General features: G+C 54.8%; 8 protein-coding genes across 8 annotated transcripts; 4 read left to right on the top strand and 4 right to left on the bottom strand.

The window, feature by feature from the left end:
* Positions 1 to 16: 16 nt before the first annotated feature.
* Positions 17 to 2,126, top strand: L969DRAFT_91642 (uncharacterized protein; the record flags this gene model as incomplete). The annotated part of the gene is made up of 12 exons (XM_014715323.1): positions 17 to 148; positions 207 to 283; positions 343 to 499; positions 553 to 639; positions 690 to 793; positions 853 to 1,216; positions 1,271 to 1,441; positions 1,492 to 1,524; positions 1,578 to 1,652; positions 1,702 to 1,888; positions 1,937 to 2,015; positions 2,069 to 2,126. 12 exons carry the CDS (start codon positions 17 to 19, stop codon positions 2,124 to 2,126), a joined length of 1,524 nt encoding a protein of 507 aa, XP_014570809.1.
* On the top strand, positions 1,872 to 4,470 carry L969DRAFT_84050 (glycosyltransferase family 8 protein). Its single transcript, XM_014715322.1, has 6 exons — positions 1,872 to 1,888; positions 1,937 to 2,015; positions 2,069 to 2,485; positions 2,544 to 2,889; positions 2,948 to 3,195; positions 3,242 to 4,470. The coding sequence occupies exons 3-6, from the start codon at positions 2,221 to 2,223 to the stop codon at positions 4,429 to 4,431; spliced, it is 2,049 nt and encodes a 682-aa protein (XP_014570808.1). The 5' UTR covers positions 1,872 to 1,888; positions 1,937 to 2,015; positions 2,069 to 2,220; the 3' UTR covers positions 4,432 to 4,470.
* Positions 4,471 to 4,562: 92 nt separating this feature from the next.
* Positions 4,563 to 5,088, bottom strand: L969DRAFT_84048 (uncharacterized protein; the record flags this gene model as incomplete). The annotated part of the gene is made up of 1 exon (XM_014715321.1): positions 4,563 to 5,088. A coding segment is annotated over one exon (261 nt), but the record flags the coding sequence as incomplete, so codon positions are not given.
* A 90-nt stretch (positions 5,089 to 5,178) lies between these two features.
* L969DRAFT_84047 (uncharacterized protein) lies at positions 5,179 to 6,386 on the top strand. The gene is made up of 3 exons (XM_014715320.1): positions 5,179 to 5,473; positions 5,525 to 5,883; positions 5,935 to 6,386. The coding sequence occupies exons 1-3, from the start codon at positions 5,266 to 5,268 to the stop codon at positions 6,286 to 6,288; spliced, it is 921 nt and encodes a 306-aa protein (XP_014570806.1). The 5' UTR covers positions 5,179 to 5,265; the 3' UTR covers positions 6,289 to 6,386.
* Positions 6,109 to 8,739, bottom strand: L969DRAFT_84046 (uncharacterized protein). Its single transcript, XM_014715319.1, has 7 exons — positions 8,610 to 8,739; positions 8,500 to 8,553; positions 8,008 to 8,444; positions 6,987 to 7,959; positions 6,834 to 6,933; positions 6,627 to 6,782; positions 6,109 to 6,573 (listed from the first exon to the last, which is right to left on the bottom strand). Exons 2-7 carry the CDS (start codon positions 8,545 to 8,547, stop codon positions 6,413 to 6,415), a joined length of 1,875 nt encoding a protein of 624 aa, XP_014570805.1. The 5' UTR covers positions 8,548 to 8,553; positions 8,610 to 8,739; the 3' UTR covers positions 6,109 to 6,412.
* A 51-nt stretch (positions 8,740 to 8,790) lies between these two features.
* On the bottom strand, positions 8,791 to 16,323 carry L969DRAFT_84045 (uncharacterized protein). Its single transcript, XM_014715318.1, has 8 exons — positions 15,163 to 16,323; positions 12,737 to 15,104; positions 10,263 to 12,691; positions 9,938 to 10,215; positions 9,485 to 9,888; positions 9,340 to 9,430; positions 8,962 to 9,289; positions 8,791 to 8,909 (listed from the first exon to the last, which is right to left on the bottom strand). The coding sequence occupies exons 1-8, from the start codon at positions 16,011 to 16,013 to the stop codon at positions 8,867 to 8,869; spliced, it is 6,792 nt and encodes a 2,263-aa protein (XP_014570804.1). The 5' UTR covers positions 16,014 to 16,323; the 3' UTR covers positions 8,791 to 8,866.
* Positions 16,147 to 16,852, top strand: L969DRAFT_43985 (uncharacterized protein; the record flags this gene model as incomplete). Its single annotated transcript, XM_014715317.1, has 2 exons — positions 16,147 to 16,492; positions 16,545 to 16,852. 2 exons carry the CDS (start codon positions 16,147 to 16,149, stop codon positions 16,850 to 16,852), a joined length of 654 nt encoding a protein of 217 aa, XP_014570803.1.
* On the bottom strand, positions 16,546 to 19,983 carry L969DRAFT_84044 (uncharacterized protein). Its single transcript, XM_014715316.1, has 13 exons — positions 19,619 to 19,983; positions 19,495 to 19,571; positions 19,278 to 19,437; positions 19,165 to 19,227; positions 18,989 to 19,112; positions 18,855 to 18,939; positions 18,469 to 18,799; positions 18,284 to 18,418; positions 17,765 to 18,232; positions 17,637 to 17,718; positions 17,388 to 17,588; positions 17,261 to 17,340; positions 16,546 to 17,212 (listed from the first exon to the last, which is right to left on the bottom strand). Exons 1-13 carry the CDS (start codon positions 19,916 to 19,918, stop codon positions 16,871 to 16,873), a joined length of 2,448 nt encoding a protein of 815 aa, XP_014570802.1. The 5' UTR covers positions 19,919 to 19,983; the 3' UTR covers positions 16,546 to 16,870.
* Positions 19,984 to 19,996: the final 13 nt, after the last annotated feature.

Below are 19,996 nucleotides of genomic sequence, written 5' to 3'. Positions count from 1 at the left end.
CGATTCTGCGTTTGCAATGCTTTCCTCAAAGCGCTTAGCGGCGTCCTCCTCGAGCTTGCTTCGGTCACGAATGGTCAGCGGCTGCGCACAGCCTGGCGCCAAAAGTCAAAGCCCACGGCACTTTTCGGCTTCTGCCCCTAATTGGCAGGTCCGTCGACTTATGCTTGCGTCTGTCTGCACACTCAAGGACCCGAGGGAGCGCACAGGAGTACCGAATCGAGCGGGATACGTTTGGCGAGCTCAAAGTGCCAGCGGACAGATACTATGGCTGTCAGACACAGAGGCTCGTCCGACCGCGACATTTGCCCAATGCAAGCTAAACGGTTGCCATTCGGCCGACAGGTCACTGCAGAACTTTGACATCGGCGGCGAACAAGAGAGAATGCCTGTACCGCTCATCAAAGCATTCGGCATCCTCAAAAAATCCGCCGCAAAGGTCAATATGACTTATGGCCTCGACGAGCGGATCGGCAAGGCAATCCAGGATGCGTCAGATGAGGTGTGTCGGCATGGGCTTGCCGGGTGTCCACAACTCACAGAGGAAGGGTGCAGGTCATCTCTGGCGAGCTTGCAGATCACTTTCCACTTGTCGTCTTTCAGACCGGCTCAGGCACGCAGACCAACATGAACGCGAACGAGGTGCACCCAAAGCATGCGCGAGTATCACAAGCTGACCTATAGCGTCGCAGGTCATCTCCAACAGAGCGATAGAACTGCTGGGCGGCGAGCTAGGAAGCAAGAAGCCCGTTCACCCGAATGATCACGTCAATATGTCGCAGTCCTCAAACGACACGTGAGCTGGCAGAGCTCTCTCATCACGTCGGTGCTGAAAGAGAGTCGCTGAGACCACAGCTTTCCTACGGCAATGCATGTTTCTGCCGTCATGGAGATCAGCAACAAGCTTCTGCCGAATCTGACTGGCCTCAGGGATGCAATGGCAAAGAAAGCAGACGACTTCGAGCACATCATCAAGATCGGACGGACGCATCTGCAAGATGCTACCCCTCTCACGCTTGGACAAGAGTTCTCTGGCTACGTACAACAATTGAGCAACGGAATAGAACGAGTGAAGGATGTCTTGCCGCGACTCTCAATGCTAGCACAAGGCGGTACTGCTGTCGGCACCGGGCTCAACACGCGCAAGGGCTTCGATGTCAAAGTAGCGGAAGCCATTTCGAAAGAGACCGGCCTCCCCTTCAAAACCGCACCTAACAAGGCATGTAGCCTTGCATGATCAGACAGGAGTCGCTGACTGCTTGAGCATCTGCAGTTCGAAGCGCTCGCGACGCACGATGCGGTTGTGGAAGCAAGCGGCGCAATGAACACGCTGGCCGTGTCCTTTATGAAGATCGCAAACGACATTAGATACCTTGGCTCTGGACCCCGATGCGGTCTTGGCGAGTTGAGCCTGCCAGAGAATGAGCCAGGCTCTTCCATCATGGTACGCCTGGCATCATGACATTCTATGGGCTTGCTGATCCGGTTCGATAGCCTGGAAAAGTCAACCCAACACAATGCGAAGCCGTCCGTCGAGCTTTCTCTGCTTCCGCCTTTAGGCTGACAGAGTCCCCTCGCAGCTCACAATGGTTGCTGCGCAAGTCATTGGCAATCACACTACGATCAGTGTCGCCGGCTCGTACGGTCAATTCGAGGCAAGAACCAGGGCGCTTTCATGAGATACTGGCTGACGCGTGCTTGCAGCTGAACGTCTTCAAGCCCGTATTGATCAAGAACCTACTACAGTCGATCCGATTGCTGTCTGATGGCGCCAAGTCTTTCAACGAGCACTGCGTCGTCGGTATCACCGCCAACGAGAAGCGGATAGGTCAACTGCTCAACGAGTCTCTCATGCTCGCAACTATCTTGAACAAGCGCCTCGGCTATGACAGTAGGCTTCACCTGTCTGGCTTGATCCCAACGCTGACAGGGAGTCCAGATGTTGCAAAGTGCGCCAAGAAGGCTCACAAGGAAGGCACAACCCTCAAGGAGGCTACCCTTTCGCTCGGACTGCTCAGGTATGTTTCCAGATGCAGACAAAGTTTGCTTTGCTCACTGCGAGCTCATACAGCTCCGAGGAGTTTGACGAGACCGTGCGACCAGAGCTCATGCTCGGACCGACTGCCTAGATTTTTGTACGCTCGTGATTGTAGCGCTGAGCTAGACGCGTCGTCTTCTTTGCCGCCGCTACTCGACCCGATAGCAGGCGCAGGGTGGCAAGTCATGGCAGTACAGGCAGCAGAGAGGCCGCTGCATGCCTTTGTGACGTTCTTGAGCAGCGATGCGTACCTCGCAGGCGCTCTGGTGACACTACAGTCGCTCAAAGAGGCCGAAGGAAAGATACCCGCTGTCGACTACGAGACCGTCTGTCTGGTAGTCGCAGAGAAGTTACGCTACGAGACCATCCAAGCTCTGCAGGCAGCTTTCGACTATGTACTGTCTGTCGAAGAGATCCAGACGAAGAATTGGTCGGAGCTGGATTTGCTAGGTAGGTGTCCATTTGCTCGACGTCATAGCTGCTGATCGCCTCCTTGCCGGCTGCTCAGGTCGACCAGAGTTGGCGGGAACACTGACGAAGCTGCACACCTGGCGACTGGTACAGTACCGCAAAGTGATCTACCTCGACGCAGACACGCTCGTGCTTCGACCACTGTCGCACCTGTTCAAGCTCAAGGACACTTTCTCAGCTGCGCCAGACTCTGGCTGGCCAGACTGCTTCAACTCGGGCGTCATGGTCCTTTCACCTTCGTTGGATACTTTCGCTAGCCTGGCCGACATGTCTCAGCAACGGGGAACCTGGGATGGCGGCGATCAAGGCTTGCTAAACGACTTCTACCCCGACTGGAACCGCTTGCCCTTCACTTACAACGTCACGCCCACCGCGCATTACACGTGCGCCTCTTGCTTCACAACGCTACCGCTAGCGTTGACGCAGACTCATCTTGCACAGATACACCCCCGCGTACCGACGGCATGGTCAGGAAATCTCTGTGCTTCATTTTATTGGTCAAAACAAGCCTTGGTCAGCGTCCGGCAGCCGATCCGCTTCGAGCAAGGCCTACCATCAGCGTGAAAACTTGCGTGACTACAACGAGATGGTTGCAAGCTGGTTCGACGTCTTTACGCGTCACTACGGATCTGTGGAGCCATCTCAAGTCGCGAGCGCGATCGCGCCCAAGCTGCCTTCGCCCGCTCGTCGTACGTCCTTGCGTACCAGCCTTACAGAAGCTGATGCCATGCGCAGACCTACCTGCGAATGGCCGGCAAGCAGGTGTGCCCGCCGCCAATGTAGGTCCTCAGAAACCTCTTTCACCACCTCTGGTCAATTGGGATCCTGCACGCGCCTCGCCTCCGAAGGATGGGGCACCTCAGATGCAAGGCACCTTCAACGACTTTTACGAAAACGCATGGGATGCGCCTTCCGGCTCTGGACAATTCTTCGAAGTGCCCGAGTATGGCGCGATTCCGGCCCACCTCAGGGAAGAATACAGACAGTCGATGCAAGCTTCCGATACGACTGCTCGAGTCTTTCCTTGGGAATCACAACAGCCCAAACGAGCCAGTCGCAGATTTCCGGATGATCCTGCCGGCGCTGCAAGTACCGTCAAATCTAGCTCGCCGCAGCCACAGAGTACCACGATTGGCAATGACATGACCTACAGCAGCAATGCCTGGGATGATATGCCAGGAATCAGACAGTACGCCCGTAGGCTCGACCAGCAACAACACCCTGCCGCGCGATCGTTCGCACCAGAGACGCCTGCGCCAGGAAAGTCATACGCACGTCGCGGAAGTGCCCAAGCCCAGACAGCAAACGGCAGCTCTGCTGGCAAGTCGTCAGCGAACAAGGTAGCAGGGCCCGGTGATACATACGAGACAAGCAGTCAAGTCAGCAGTGGAGATGGAGATGATGAAGGAGCAGAGGATGAGGATTCGCCGAATTCTACGCCTCGGCTGGGCCCTTCACCCAATGACGATCGTCCTGGACCTCCACCGTCCAACGCGAGACCGTATGTACGTCGTGCCGATGGTTCCGCTGGTTCGATGAGCCGACTACCGACCGACGCCTCAGCTGCCGTTAGCGCCAAGTCTGACAGCGCTGACGCATCAATGCTGACGGTCAACGACATCAACCAGGCAATGTCACAAGCACAAGGGCCTGGCTACGCGCGCACCCTGTCGAGCGGGACGGACAGCACCGTCAGCAGCAATCCAAAACGGATGAGCCATCAGAGCAAGTCCAGCAGCGTGACAAGCGTCTCACCTGCTTCGCCTGCGACTCAGATGCCGCCGACGGTAGGCAGGGTGTTCAGTGATACGACGGATACGGCGCATGTGAAGAAGGAAGGCCTCGAGGCTTTACAGCGATTGGTGCACACGATGAATTCGCAGAGTAATTCACCGGCTGCTGCTACGCCTCAGCCCGAGACCTGAATGATGTCGAGAAAATGCATGAATTCGAGAGTCTGGTGCAAGCTGCTGCTGCCTCATGGTGAAGTGACGCGGACAGTCATGTCTGAGATACTGAGATTGCATGTAGAAGCACAAGCTATGTCTCTTGCTAGCTGAAGGTCCTCGTGGGCTTCCCATCTCGAAAGCTGACCATCCCGGCGCAGTCGTCTAGCAGATGTCACAGCACTCAACGCAGCCGCCTGCAGATGCTCGGGTCAGCCAGACGGAGGCGTTCTATAGCTGAGATCACTTGCCTGGCTTCACGTTCAGACTCGAGCAGAGCGAGGATATCGTTATCTCGGACGGGTCCCTTGACGTTCCTGATGATCGAACGAGACTGGTCGTCCATGAACTCGACTCTGACCTGGGTGACACCGCCTCGCGATCCCGTTCGGCCTAGAACTTTGGTGACCTTTGCCAGCTTGACTGGTGTCTTACTTGAATCCTGCGCGGCACATCTTGGCGTTAGCTTCTGCTCCCGATAGCATTGTAGCCACTGCTCGTCTACAAGCGTGCACGCGAGCGCAACCTCGAGATGAGGCGCTGTCGAGTTGCAGACGTGACAGGGTACATCTTGCACGCTTGGAGACGATGACAGAACGCCTTGCAGCTCACCATGTTGACGGTTCGAGGCTCTGGCAGGTCGTCGAAATTTGAACGAGCCACCAATTTGTTTTCATCTGACTCGCTCATTCAAATTGACTCGTCATGCACTCGTGGCAAGTCGATCGCACGCAGCTCTTGACGAGTCCTCGAACACCTCAGTAGAATGCCCCTACGGTGATCCGTACATCGCCAAGCTCAGAGCAAACCAAGATGGCGTCTGCATCTGCAGACAAGACGCTGGCCGAGCTGCTGCATCTCGATCCTGCCGTGCTCGTAGGCGCAGCAGCGTCGGGCATCATCGCCAGGACGATCTGTCATCCGCTGGATACGATGCGGATACGCATTCAGACTGCCAAAGGATCTACTCTGCCGCCTTTGCGCGAGCTGCTGCCCACGCCTCGAATACGTCTTTATGCGGGCAAGACGATCAATGACTTGGCTCTCGTACTCCACTGACACATTGCCGTAGGATTGCCTGTCGCTCTAGCAGTCGGCGTGCCAGCCTTGACAGCATATCTGTCTGTCTTTGAAGGCAGCAAGAGCCTGATCATGCGCAAAGTCAACCCGGACGATTCGCTGATACACCAGCTGCCGATCTTTGTGACGGCGGCGATCATGGCCCAGCTTAGCTCTGCCGTCATCTGGACCCCTCTGGACGTGTTGAAGTCGCGTTTGCAGGCAGGCAGGGACGGCACGAGCGCGTTGAATTTGCTCGTCAAGATCTACAAGACCGAGAAATTACGCGGCTTCTATCGAGGCTATCTCATGAGCACCGCGCTATTCGGGCCTCAGCTGTCTGCCTATTGGACGTGCTACGAAATCCTCAAGGTAAGCTTTATTCTTCATGACCACTCCTCGATCTCATTTCCGTGCTCGCAGAAACGATTAATACCAGGCTATTCTACACGCACGAGCAACGCGCCGCCCGCATCAAAGCTTGGCCTCACAGAGACTGAACTCATGCTGCGCTACATGGCTTCGTCCTCTATTGCATGCGCTACAGCGGTCACCCTGACGAATCCATTGGATGCGGTCACGGCGCGATTGCAGACTTCAGGCGGGAGATACGGCGGTGTTCGGAACATCGTCAAATACATGTGGACTCACGGCGGCCTCAGCGCATTCACACGAGGCATCAAAGTGAGGATAGCCTACGCGATACCATCCAATACCATCTCGATGCTCGTTTATGAGCAAGTCAAGCGAAAGTGGAAGCGGCTAGACTCAGAGTGACGAACAGCAAGTATGTAGCGATAGACAAGCCCATCCCTGGGCGCTCGCAAGTGTATGTACAGCAATGACAGCAACAGCAGCATCTAGAAGTCAGACCCAATGCATCTTTACAACTCTGCCAGATCTACAGCTTTGCTCTTCCTTCGCCTTCCTCGATCGCTTCTTGCATCGTCTCCATGACTTCTGTCGCTGCTTCCGCGATAAAGTAGCGCAGCCTTTCGACATCTCCAGTCATGCTCGTGATGCAGAACCGGAGTGTATTGTTGTTGACAGAGTACGCAAGGCCTGTGGACACCATGAGCTCTGGACAGGCAACAGAGGAATTGAGGAAGACTTACCGTACCCATCTGGGACTACCTCTGAGTAGCCCCAGCAATCGAACAGCTCAGACGAGAGCTGACTCGTCGAGAGGATCCAGTGGCCTGATAAGCTGTACGATGGATCGTTGTAAAGCTCCGGCAGCTCTTCGCCTTCTTTGAGACACTTCTTCAGACCTATCGAGACTTGTCAGATTTTATAGCCAAAATCAAGGAAGATATGCTCACCAAACAGATGTCGATCGACGCCTTGGCCATCGGCGGCCCAAGTTGCGTACTTGACATGAGCAGCACCTGCACGTCGGAGCAGCTCTAGTCTACGCGGATTCTGCAAAATGGCCTCTTGCTCAGCCCTGCTGAGGTAGGGACAGGTCTGCTTACGGATACGGTCGGGTCTTCCATAGCTTTGCACCAAGCAAGCGCTTCGGGGGTTGCGCTTCGAATGACCTCTGTCCGTCCGAGTTTATACTTGCGCGTCTGGGCGGACTCGTACGTTGGCGCTAGGGAGCCCGTCATTTTGAAGTAGGCGAGCTGCATCACAAGCTGGGTCCACGAGTCTGGGCTCGTTTTGAATTTTTTAATGGCATTCTTGCCGTAACCTTCGTAGTGAAGCACCGTCAGGCGATGCTTGCTCATGAGCTCAGAATGGTCCTTGATTGCTTTAGCGATTGCGGTTTTGGCAGTCGTGTCCAGGGAGATCTTGACTTGTTGCGGTGCCGGCAGATCGTGTTGCGCTGTTCTGGCGCCCAGATCGATCTTGCCCGCTGCAAGAGATCGCAAGAGCCAGTCATTCAAGCGACTTGTCGGCGTGCCGTCCATGCAAGAATGTTCGCCGTTGAAGCCCGACTTGCCATTTTCAAAGACGATGAGCTGGTGCTTGTCGAAGAAGCGATTTTGTCCATCGCCGACCCATAGCTTCCAAGAGACTTCCTCGCGAGTGACCGGACTAGCGTCATCCAGCGCAATGACGATGATAGCCGATTCGATGCGTTCCAGCGCTTTCGCGTTCGATGGATCCTTTGTGATTGCAGTCCTGGCATCTGCCCATTCGTCGCGATTCTGAGTTGTCAAAGCGCCCAGGGGATGCTGATCGGCTTCTTGGCCGGCTAGCTCGATGACTCGATTGTATTGCTGCTCCAGGTCGGCCTGACTTAGCCACTCGCCCTTTGTGTCAACAATCGGTACTTCATAGAACTTATTCTTTCGGATGACAATGACGTGATTGTGTGAATCGGCGTCGAATTTACGAGCTGTATCGACTGGCTTGACGGGATATCGACACGCATTGAACAGGTACTTGTATGAGCTCATACACAGTGGCGTTTGCCGAACCATCTCTGGCTCTAGTTGCTCGCTATGCGGGCGTCAGCTTTAGCTTGGCGGTGCGAGCATAACGACGTACGTCTCGACGAGCTTGCGAAAGTATAACAGCGCTCGTGTTAGACCTGCAGCCCGCAGAGCCGGTGTCGCGCGGTTCTTGTCGGCTTTGTGCATGTAGAAGTAATTCACATAAGGCACAACTGGATCCCGGTAGCCCATGTAGGCTGCCTCATTCCACCAATCCGACAGCCAGTTTTCACTCTCCCGTTCACGTGCACGCAAACGGTTCTGTAGCTCCTTGACAAGCGGAGACGAGACGAATTCCTCGACGATGTGCTGTGTCTTGGCATAAGCCGAGTTGGGTCCGCCGTGCGTCGCATCTGGCGTTCGGGGATCTGCCGAAGAGACCAGTGGCCGGACAGAGTCCAAATATTTGCCAGCCGTTTCTATAAGATTGGGCACCGGCAGTTGAGGCAGCGACTTTTGAAACCTGTACATTGGGCCGACTGAGGAATCAATCTGTCCAACCATCTCTGTCAGTAGCCTAGATGCTCTGAGCTGCCTACGAACGTACGGAATAGCCTGGAGGAGCTTCAGAGGATGATTTCCGGTTAGGTGCCATGTTAGCCTGTCGATGACATAATGAGCTCGAATTTCTACAATGCCGAATGTCTGCCAGCGGACCTGCTTGTAGCTTGCTGCAAGACTGTGTGGACGCAACGAGAAACGATGTAATGCTCTGCCAGGGGCACCTGACAGCATTAGCGCTCGTGAATCACTGCCTGCTGCCGGCAAAGGGTGGCCGGCATTCGCGACATTCGCGAAACTTGCCCGGCAATCTCCGTCAAATTTCAATGGCGAAGTCCATCCTCGTCTGACCATGATCAATGCAAGTGACTGTGGATATACAACGACAAGTAGGGGCTGGCAAGATCTGTGCATTAGTTGTTGGGCTCGGAGAGGGCGTCGGTAGTCTCAGTATACCTGCGCAGAGCATGTCAAATCAAGCCAGCGATAAAACGCCTGTTGCGCTTACCAATTGTCGGGTGAGAGTAGAAAGTAGGCTTCGAGCTGTGAGCGGAACCGGGCTTTGTAGGATTTGGGCGTCACGACGGTTGGTTCCTTGCCGCCGCCACCGAGTAACGTCGACTCCTTTGCCCAAGTCTCGACGCGAGCCGTCCAGGTGTACGTTCGAACGTAGTCGACAATGCCAACGATGAGCTCGTTGCGTTCCGAATCGAGGCCGACGATGAGTGAATAGTCCATGATGTTCATCTTGCTCAAGAAGAGGGAATCGTTGAACAGTGCCGTTCGGAGGAGCTTCTTGCTGTGCTCGCGCAGGTAGACAGGACTGTTGCGGACCACTGCTAACAGGTCAGCCGTCATACTGATGAGGATGGTCCGGAGGACTGACTTCGCGCAAAATTCTCATCGAGCAGGACTTCGTTAGTCTTGCCCGTCGCAGTGATTAGGCGATTCCGCATAGATCCTTTGAGGTCAAAGATCTAGCACTGCTATCAGCATTTCGATATATGATATACGTCATTGCATGATCGCACCTTGTCCGTCTGGCGATGATAGAAGAGGTTCTCGAGCACGAGAACGTCGAGACGCATCGATTTGCCCGTCGTTGGATTCTTGAAGCCAATTCGGAAGAAGCCCAGCATCTTCGCGAGAATGGAAGGATGGTCTGAGACAAACGACTTTGCGATGTAATCAAAATAAGCAGGCGCAAATTTGAGCAGAGCATCCATCTCAAGTCGAGAGATCTCTTTGACGACGAAACGATCATCGCGTGTCTTGAGGAAGGCAGAGCCCGATTTGCCACCGGACGCATCCCATTTGACGCAGCGCGAGAGCGACTCGATGATGGTGTCCTCGCATTGACAGCTCCGGCGCAGCGCATGGAACTGGTCAGCATAAAAGATTTTGCAGTAGAACGTCAAGGCACCATCGACATCCTCTGTGCGCAAGATCAGCTGACCGCAAGCTACGTTCACTGCGCAACATACGCAGCCTGAAATGCTTTGCAGGCGGTCGAGCAATGTCCTCCGGGTCGGCTCCGTCTGGCTGAGAGTCTCGCAGAAGCCAAGTGGGATCACGATCGAGCGCTTTGTTTTCGATATCGTTCGACGATTTTGTGTCTTGACGCGTTGCCGAGCGAGATGATACAACCTCTTTGATCTTATCTTTGTAAGATCTCGAGCTGAGGAAGAAGGCAATGATCGAGCTCGGCTCGTCTTCGCGCACAATGACTGGGTTATTGTCAAAGATATGTTCGGTCGGCAGCCTGCGATGCGCGTCAGCTTGGACGAAAGGGGCCGCACAACCACGTACATTGGATGCTCAAGCGCGGTGAATTCTGATGCGCGGTAGGACCAGAGGTTTGACAGTGTCTTCATGAACGATCGCTCCGTGCCGGTCGAAGACATTTCACTTTCACTGAACACGTGCGGTGGGTTGAGTGAGTCGTGCTGGGCCAACAGCGCAGACTGCTTCTTCGGCGACTTCTCATCCCCTGTGGACAGCATGGACGTCGCTTCGAGGCTGGCTGTTTCAGTCTGCGCGTCGCCGACAGGTCCTCCGACTGCATCCGCGGCTTCGGGCTCGTCCTCTGCCTCGTGGGTATCATCTTTGTCAAACTCGTCGTCTGCTCCGCCGCTTGAGTGCTCGTCATCGTACTCGTCATCGGAGTCGTCTTTTGCTGCGTCTCGCACATTGCTGAACACTTCGAGAACGGGTTTGGCAGTGGCGACGGGGCGTGCCCGACGTCCACGGCTTGCGCTTAGTCGCTTCATCCGTTCTCGTTGCGTTTGCTCACTGAGTCTGTCAAAATGCTCTGTGATGGCTGCCACTCGACTGTTGTTTGTAGATGATGCGATCGCAGATGAGACAGCTCGCTTCGGCTTGTACGATGCACCGATCGGATTGATGCTAAGCTGTCGACTGGCAGCTACGGCGGCTGGACGGCTAGACAGCGCCGCAGGCGAAGGGGCGCGGCCAATTGTTGCTACGCGAGGTACAATTGATAGACTGTCGCTATCGGCTCCAGTCGAGCGCTGACTTGACGTTCTTGTCGCCGGTGGGATTGAACTACGCTTCGTTCTGATGGTGACACCACTACCATGACGCGATAGAGCAGGCGTCTTTATCGTTTCGGAGCGAGACAGTGTTGCCCGTTCGATGCTTGCATGCGTAGGCGATGAAGCCGGGCTACGTGTGACTGCACTTTTCGATCCAGAGCGTCGTAATTCTCGCCTCAGCAGACCCGAACGCTTGGGTCTCAGCTCGTCTTCGGATCCGGCAGCAGCTGTGTCGTGCCCAAGCTTCGCAGCTGGCTTTGGCCTAGCTTGCTCAGTCTTGCCACGCCGCATTGGGGGCCGCGAAGGAGGCTCCGAGCCGATGCGAGCCGCCTGATCACTGCTTGTATGATCGTGGCTGTCAAAACGCCGCACAGCATCGGCGACTTTCAGACTGGGTGACAGACGGGGCCGATATGATCTCTGCGCTCTTTCGGGTGAGTCCGAGTCTGATGCTGCATCTGAAGTTTCTTCGCCGTGCGCCATAGGACGGAGATACACCTGCGATAACGAAGGGGACAATAGAGATCGACTATCAGGCGGGGCCGGCGCCAGCAAGTCCATCGCTTTTGGCTTTGCAATTGGTTGGTCCGGCAGTTCGGCAGTATCATTGCCGAATTGCTCGAAAACAGTCTGTTCAGCAGGTTCCTCCATCAATGTCTGCGCCACGACCGAAGCCAAGGATGTCGCAGCTTCTTGCGCCATAGCTTGCATGCTACCCGAAGAGGTCACGCTAGCCACGGGAGATCGCTGATTGGGTGAGGCCGGTACGCTGCTGTCAACGAAAAGCCTTCGAAGCTGAATACCAGTCAATCGGCGGATGTCTTTCTCAGAAGCAGGCAGGAACTTTTGCTCAAATGCAGCAAAGTCGCCTTCCAGCGCGATGACTTTATTCTGCAGCAGCTGCCGGACGATGTTGAGGCTCATGCCGGCCGATGCTCCGGATTCTTCGTACGTCGTCTTGAGGATCCCTTCAATATCCGCGCGTTCGGCTTCTGCTTTACGACTGAGCGCTGCTAGATCAAGCGCGGCTGTGTCCCGCTTTTCCGATGCGATCAAGCCGTAGTCGAAAGACTTTGTCCGAATCGCAACCGAGTCGAAGAAGGCCTTGATCTTCTTTTGTATGGACGAGTACTCCTCGTCTTTGAGTGCAAGCCGCGTATCGAGACGGACTGCGATTCGCAATGGCGGTGTAACAACCTCGTTGACTTGAATGGAATCAATGTGCACGCGAAAAGCCCAGTGCTTAAGCGCGAAGTAGCGCACGTGGTCTCTGTGGACATTGTGCTGGCACCGATCTGAGCGGCATGTGAGATGATCATGATAGAATGCCAGCTCGAGGTATTTGCCAAAGCTGAGGCTCCATGTTTGATCGGACATGATCTTGTAAGCTGTGGGCGCTGAGCACTTTTTACAATAGCTCCACATGATGACCCTGTCCTCGGCGCCAGGTACAGGACAGGCGTAGCGTTCTTGAAGGATCGACAATCTGAAATTGCCATGGATGTAATTCTGACCGTGCATGACCATCGGTTTGCCGCAAAATTTGTTCGAACAGGGTTGTGCTGAGGCAAGGACGAGGTCCTCAAGGTACTGTCCGAGCGTCTTATCGCTGTCTTGATAGAAGTCAATCGTACGAAGCACAGGGCCCACGCAGCTATCACCAGCGTGAACGTTCACCAGTGTCTGCCGGTTCATGAGCAAATCTTTTAGAGGATTCCGAGAGCTTACATAGAGATAGACGATGCTTTGGTACCTGCTCGGATCAAGAGTAGCCGGCCGACAGATGAAAGAATTGTAAGCCTTGACTCTGTCCGCATGCCGTTGCTCCGCCTCGCTAATCTCGCTCGCTATTCGGCCAGAGATGACGGGCGTTGACTTGTCGCTGAAGAATTCACTGCTGTCTATTTTGCGTGCAGGAAGTGTGAGCTGTCCGTTCTTGGCGTTCAGCGTGTCAAAGCCGGGGTTATCTAGAGAGGCATCTTGTCTGAGCACCGCCAACTTTGCGTCGTCTTCGGCTAATCGACGGAGCGGGTATGGCGCCGGAAATCGAAGATGAGCAGACGCAGACAAGGCAGTCGTGTTGTAAGGAGCGAGAGCGCGCACAATTTCTCGCGATACGTCTGCTTTCTCATCCTGTGCCAGCGTCGGCTCGCGCGATATGAGTGCAGACTTTGACAAAGGCTGGAGATCCATCGGCGGACCTGGCTGCAGGTTGTTGTAGCTAGCATGCTCGTCGAAGAGAAAGTATGTCTCTAGCTTTGCACTGAAAACGACGAGAGCCATGAGCCGCAGAATCGATTTGACTTTGGCAAGCGTCTCCATATCGCCGCCTCTGAGCAGTATCGTACCGCCCGCTTCTTTAGTGCAACCTTCGAAACGTATAAAAGTGCGTCGACGACCGGGTAGTAGGGCATGTTCGAATGTCTCGACACGAAATTCAGCACAGCGGCCAAGTCGAGGTTCCAGCGCAAGCTTGTCGATCGATGAGACGACATCTGCTGATGTGCAACGCGCGACTGCTTCGATGACGCTCGATTTGATGTTGCGTGCGACGGCGACACCAGCCTCCACGAGATACTGTAGAGCTATGCTCGACACGTTCTTTTCGACCAGTATGATATGAGGTCGTTGAGCCAGTATGCGACTGACGAGATTGCGTAGGTACTCTTTCTCTTGTTTTATGAGAGGCTCCAAGCTCATCAGCTGATTCTCCACTCGGTGGTATTCCAGTGGGAAAGCGAGCAACATGATGCGAGGGTTGCGGTAGTAGTGAGGCATCTTTTTGTGTAATAGTGATTTCCGAAAGACCACGCCATGTACGTACTCGGACGCCGAAGGCAATCCGCCAGCAATGCGCTTGATCTTGAGATACTTTCGAGCGTCCATATGATCGCCTGCTCTGACATTCGGTCTGAGATCATCGGCAATGCATGTGAGTATCGGAAGCAGCTGCGTCTTCCAACTTGCAGCGAGAGGCAGATTCGCTCTGTCAACACACTGCTGCAGCATATCTCGTACGTGCTGCCGTGATGTGTCGAGCAGATCTGGATTGCCACTACCGCGCCTGCTGCGATACAACGCCGGCGAATTGCCGCCGCCGCTATGGCTGTGGCTCGGCTCACTGAAGTCTGCGGATGCGCTCAAATCGATGGCCCGAGAGTTGCCCCTGGGGCGGGTCTTGATAGATTTGGATGGCGTGCGACGCTCTTTGATATTGGCCGTATGGTCAGATTTGTCAACCGCGAGAGGTGTACGTGGCTCGGATGCAAGATCAGTATGATATTCAACGCTTTGCTTCCTTGCGTCCGCGCCGGCAATGTCAGGTGAATTAGATGGGTTAGATTCAGGGCCGATCCGACTGATAGCTTCTGTGTCGCCGAAATAGCTAGCAAGGCTAGAGTCAATGGTGTTGTTGCGCGGCATGTCAGCTATTCTGTCCTCCAGAGCGAGATCTTGGCGGAACGGAGCAGGCGCTTCGGCACCATCTCCGTTGACAGCCATATTAGACGCTCTCGAGATATCAGGGGAGCCGTTCAGGTTCGTCGGCGTGTCGGAATACTGCTCGTCAGACACACTGGTCTCGGCCGTATAATCGGAGCCCGCAGAAGAAGTGCGCTTGGCACTGAAGGTGAATGACCGTTGGATGGCGCTACCATCTGACGAATCGTGACCGAGCCGAGTGAACTGGCTGCGCGGGAACAGCGTCGAGGCAGCGAATTGACTTTGCGGCCCTTTCAAGGAGGCCTCTAGAGGTTCAGAGATCGTAACGTTGCGGAGTTTATCGATGTCTTGTTGCGGTGGCGACTCTACGGATTGCATGTTTGTGAGCGACAGCGGACCGAACTGTGACTGCGAAGTTGCAAGCGCAGTCTGAGAGTCCGAACGGTCTTGCATGATGCCCACGCAAAGATTACAGACTCTGATGAGGCTATCATGGCCATACCGTTCGCCCGAAATGACATTGGAGGCACAGCGTGAGCAGAAAATCTGACCGCAAATGCGACAGTGATGCTTCCGTCGCCAGGAGGTGAAGACCGTTCCGCAATCGTAGCATTCTTTGCTGCTCTCATCAGCCATCCAGTACTCTCTGCTGAGGCTGCCCGCATGCAACGTCTCAGCATCAAGCTAAAGTGCCGAAACGGCCAAGGACAAACCCTTCACCGCGAAGCTTGCGAAAGACCTGAGTAACGCCGAGCGGCTCGCTGATGCCGTATGTGGCAGGCACGTTCTGGGCCGAGCTGATCGACCTTGCGTCGTCCAGCAACAGCTCTTGCGATAATGGGAAGCCGGGAATGGTTGCAAGATTGGCACCCGTCAGCCGCGCCTCGTTCAATCCTGGCGAGTAGAGCGATGGCTCCGACGCCGATAAGTGGTCAGACCCGGTCATCAGAGAAGGCAGTGATGCTGTGGAAGGCTTTGATCGATGCGACTTGCGCGGCGAGGTAGGCGTCAGCTCGACGCGAGAGGAGTTTGCGCGCGTCAGTCGCACAGTAGGAGGAACGGTCGTGGACACCTTGAAAGGTCTCGCTCCTGGCTGTCTCGATGGCAGCCTTTGTGATCCAGCGGCGCTCGATGCCCCTTCCGAGACGGGCTCATTAGAGTCTTGCCTTTCATGCGTGCCGTAGCTGTCTGTCGAAGCGGTCTCAGATCGCGCGTCTACCGAGCTCTTGCCATCTATGCGTCTATCGAACACTCCTGTGCGAGTGCTCGATGCCCTCTGAGGGCTCCGTCCTAGTGGGGAGCGCTTGTAAGTCTGAGCAAAAGTGACTTTGGGCGGAGATTGTATACTGCTGGGCGCAGCATTGGCGGAGCTCGAGCCGGGTATAGCAAGCGAGTCTCTGACTTTCTTAATGATGCCCATGAGACCAGTAGATTCCGCATTCCGTCCATGCTGGGACGAGCTTCCTGCCAAGTCGTTGTCGACCAGCGGGAAGGACGATAGAGAGCCAGCGTCGCGCAAGCTGCTGTCGGCTCCGAGGTCATGCCAGCTGGCTATGCTCGGCATCTTGCCGTCGATGGGGCTCGTCCTCTGTCAAGCATGCATCGGTAAAATGTGTGTCGACCGTCACTCGGACAGGCCGGACAGAGTCGACAGAAGTCAGTCGCGCTCGCGTCATGAAGCTTCAAGCTTGCAGTCGATGACGCAAACCTTGCCGATCAGCTTGTCCTCTGATACCGAAGCACGAGCCAGTGGACAGATCTCGGCAGCCTATACTCCCTTTTATTGCGAAGAAAACGTCTATAAGCTGCTCGAGGCGATCCTGAACGCGGACGAGTCTCGCGCCGTCTATGCCATATTCATATCGAACCAGACCAGATCGGTCCTGCTGCGAGAGCAGCGTGCGTCCTCATCGACGTCCGATGATCGCCATTCGGTCATCTGGGATTATCACGTCATCGTGCTCGACGTGACAAACTCATTCGTCGTCTATGACCGCGACTCATTGCTCACCGCAGAGACTTACAGTCCAGTGGATGCTCAACGTATGGCTTCACAGACAGCACACATCTCGGCAAGCTCATATGGGTTCTGCAGACTACTTTGAGCATACTTTTGAGGCGCACTACGGGCCAAGACAGTATGAGCCGACCTTTCGCCTGTTCGACGGAACGCAATTGCTGAAGCGCTTTCAAAGTAATCGCAGTCATATGCTTGTCGACCTCAATGCGCCTGAGAAGGGCTATTGGCAAACTCCGCCTTCCTATGCCTGCATCGGTCCCGAGGAACCCATCGCAGACGCGCTCGACCTGTGGCGCGACTGCCTAGACATATCTCAGCAGCGAGATATCGATGGCAGCGTTGTGTTGACGCTTCAGATGATCGTCGAAGGCCTTTTCGCGTAGTAGCATACAGAGCTGCATTCACCGCATGGCTTCTATGGAGGCAACAGTATTCAGCAAGCCCGATACGAGCTTGTCTGCAGGCGAAGGGTCTTGCCGAGCCATTTCGACCAAGCCCAGCAGCTTCTTGATGCCAATCGAGAATCGCCCGTCTTCGCCGAAGCGTGCACTTTGGAGTAGTTGCACTGCGCGCTTGAAATCTGCTTGATCGCGGAACAGCTTGACGTCGTCGACTATCCGTATCAAGCTATCGAGATTATCAACGGCCGGCACAGGGATATCAGCCGCGAAAGAGTCGTAGAGCTGCATGTCGTGCAGCATGCTCGTCGAAGATGTCGTAGCCAGAATGAGCAAGCGATGGCCCTGTTCGTGCGTGAGACTCGTCCCAAGATTGCTCTCGTGAACACGTGCCTTGGGTGGTCGTTTCGATAGTAGCACCATAAGTGCCTGCAAAACGCTATTCGAGAATCGTGGTCCAATAGGCACCCAATCTGCGCTGGCATCAGGCTTGATATCGAAGCTATCACTATGAGCTGACCTAGTATACGCTCTATGCCATCGACAACGACGACGCTTAACTTGCTCTTGTAGCTGTCAGTGAAGACCTTGTTGAGGTAATTGATCTTTTGCGCTTCGGAGTAGCCTATCATATTCTCCGACGATATGAGCTTGATGAAAGGAAAGTCTGAAGCGATCGCGATTGTTGCGGCTAGCGCAGTTTTGCCAGCAGATGGTGGCCCTGTGAGCACGTGAGCGCTGCAGACCGCGCGATATACGGAGAGCTGACCATGTATCAGCACGCTGACCAATGGCGTCCGGTCTGATTTTCTGACTTGCTCGACGTATAGCGCTCCGTCGCGTAATATCGCCTGCTTGCTGAGTCAGCGCGCCGTGCAGGGTATTCGACGAGCATACATCGATGTGAGGCGCATATCGAATGATGCCATTCTGCACGACTGCAGAAAGTTCTTCCTCTGCAACACCAAAAGCAGGCTTGACTTCTTCGAGTGCATGCATAAAGTCAGAGCGGTTGATCCGTAGCTTGTCGATATCATCGCCTATGCCCGCCTGTGTGCCGACTTTGACATGTCGATTGAAGGCAAAAGAGGTCGCGCTCTTCACGAGACCGCCAATCTCTGCACCGCTGAAATTCTTCGTCAAGGAGGCCAGCTCGTTGACATCTACGTCGGACTCCATGATGCCGTTTTTGAAGATCTTAGCAGTATGTATCTTCAATATCTGCAGTCGTCCTTTATCGTCGGGTAGCGAGATTTCCATATGTACTTCCAGTCGTCCGGGTCGCAAAAGCGCTTCATCGATCATGTCCATTCGATTTGTCATTCCGATCAAGAGAATGTTGTTCAGCTGGTCTACGCCGTCCATCTGGAAGACGGGTCAGATCAATCCACGCAGACTCTGAACACGTTGACGTGCCTTTGAGAGCAATTGATTTACGACCGAGTCTCCCACGCCGGTCCCACCTCCCGTAGACCCTCGTTGCTTACATATTGCGTCCAGTTCGTCAAAGATGATGATATGTAGCCCAGATTCGTCGCCTTTCTCTTTGTACTGCAAAGCAAGCGATCAGCCAATAGATGAGCCATAGTCACTTGACTCGCCTCTTTTTCCGCATCCGCGAAGAGCTTGCGTATGTTCTCTTCCGACGCGCCTACGAACTTGTTGAGGATTTCCGGACCGTTGACAATCTTTGGCTCGCGTGAGTTGAGCATCTTGCCGATCTGACGTGCCATGAGCGTCTTGCCAGTGCCTGGCGGTCCATAGAGCAATATGCCTTTGACGTGCTGAATACCGAGCTTGTCGACAAGACCGGGGGGAAAGATGCGACTGGCAAAGGCGCGTCTGAAGATATTGCTGAACTCTGCATCCAAACCACCGATGCCCATGTCTTCGAATTTGAAGTTTGGCTGTATGATAGCATTCGGGGCGGCTCTGTCGACAAATGCGACTTCATACACTGACAATGTCTGAAAGCGTCATGACTGACCTCTTCGAGCTGGCTTTGATCTTGAAATTTCCATCTCCTTTGAGGAATGTACATTCCGTTTGAGCCATCAGGATACCCATAAAGCCTGCCGAGATGCTCAGCAAGGGATTCGTTGCGAGGTCTCAGAGACGCACTATCGCCCCGGCCGCCGCCATGCAGCTCCATGACATTGAGACTCTTGACGCTACCTTGGAAGATGACGCCGCTAAATTCGTAGACGAGCGGTTGACCGACAGTGAACATGACCGAGTCAAATTGCTGTGATCGGGAGTCAGCTATCTGCAGTCCAGCCTCGGAACCAGTGACCGACCTTTCTGAAGCGCGACTCAAGCTGCTCGGCGTCGAAATCGCCGGTGCCATTCTTGAGGCTGAGCTGTTGTGCCAGCATTAGCATCATGCCAGATAAGCAAACATCAAGTTCACCTCTAACGTGATGCTGCCCAGCAGATGGTCGGGGCCGAGCTGCTTCTGGACGTCGAATAGTTCGACGGGTACGCGGTCGCCTGCACCTGCGAACGAGAGCTGCGCCCACGTACGCTGATGGCGCGCTGGTCCAATGCATCCTGGCTCTAGTGTTGATCCTCTGGCAGAGATAGCGCAATTAAGTGAGCCAGCACCGGCTGGAGCGTGAAGGGCTAACATGGTAGTAAAGACAAAGCTGTCCTTTACTTTGACGTAAGTATAGGGCGGAAAGTCTTGCTCAGACGTTGCCAGACACTGCGTCGAGGATCAGCAGGGCTCCCGAGAGTGTCTGGCGAGCGTACGTTGGTGAGGGGAAGCGATTGTGATGGGCACTCTCTGACGGCGTAGATACCAGGTCGTCCTCTCGGTGACCTTACGCCTTGAGGCGTCTGCGGCGTCAATCCTGACTTCTCCGAAGCATAGTCGACGGGCTGTCTCTGCACAGGTCTCAGAGGAGCTACGGGGGGAGGGGCTGTATAGCCTCTGGGTGCCTGTGCACTGGCTGACGAGGTTCGCGCATAGCCTGCACTGCCGGCGTTGTTTGACATGCCGTTGTTGGTCGACGAGGGCAGCTGTCCCTCGTTGGATCTGAACCAGGACATGGTGAGCCGGTGAGACGCTCGAGGTCGTGTGCACTCTGAGAGAAGGCCGTGCGAGCCGAGGGGTGTCGATGAGGTGAC

The sequence above is a fragment of the Mixia osmundae genome (genome assembly GCF_000708205.1).
Source record: "Mixia osmundae IAM 14324 unplaced genomic scaffold scaffold_1, whole genome shotgun sequence".
Lineage (NCBI taxonomy): Eukaryota > Fungi > Basidiomycota > Mixiomycetes > Mixiales > Mixiaceae > Mixia > Mixia osmundae.
The sequence above is the reverse complement of the archived record's forward strand: the minus strand, read 5'-3'. Positions and strand labels throughout refer to the sequence as shown.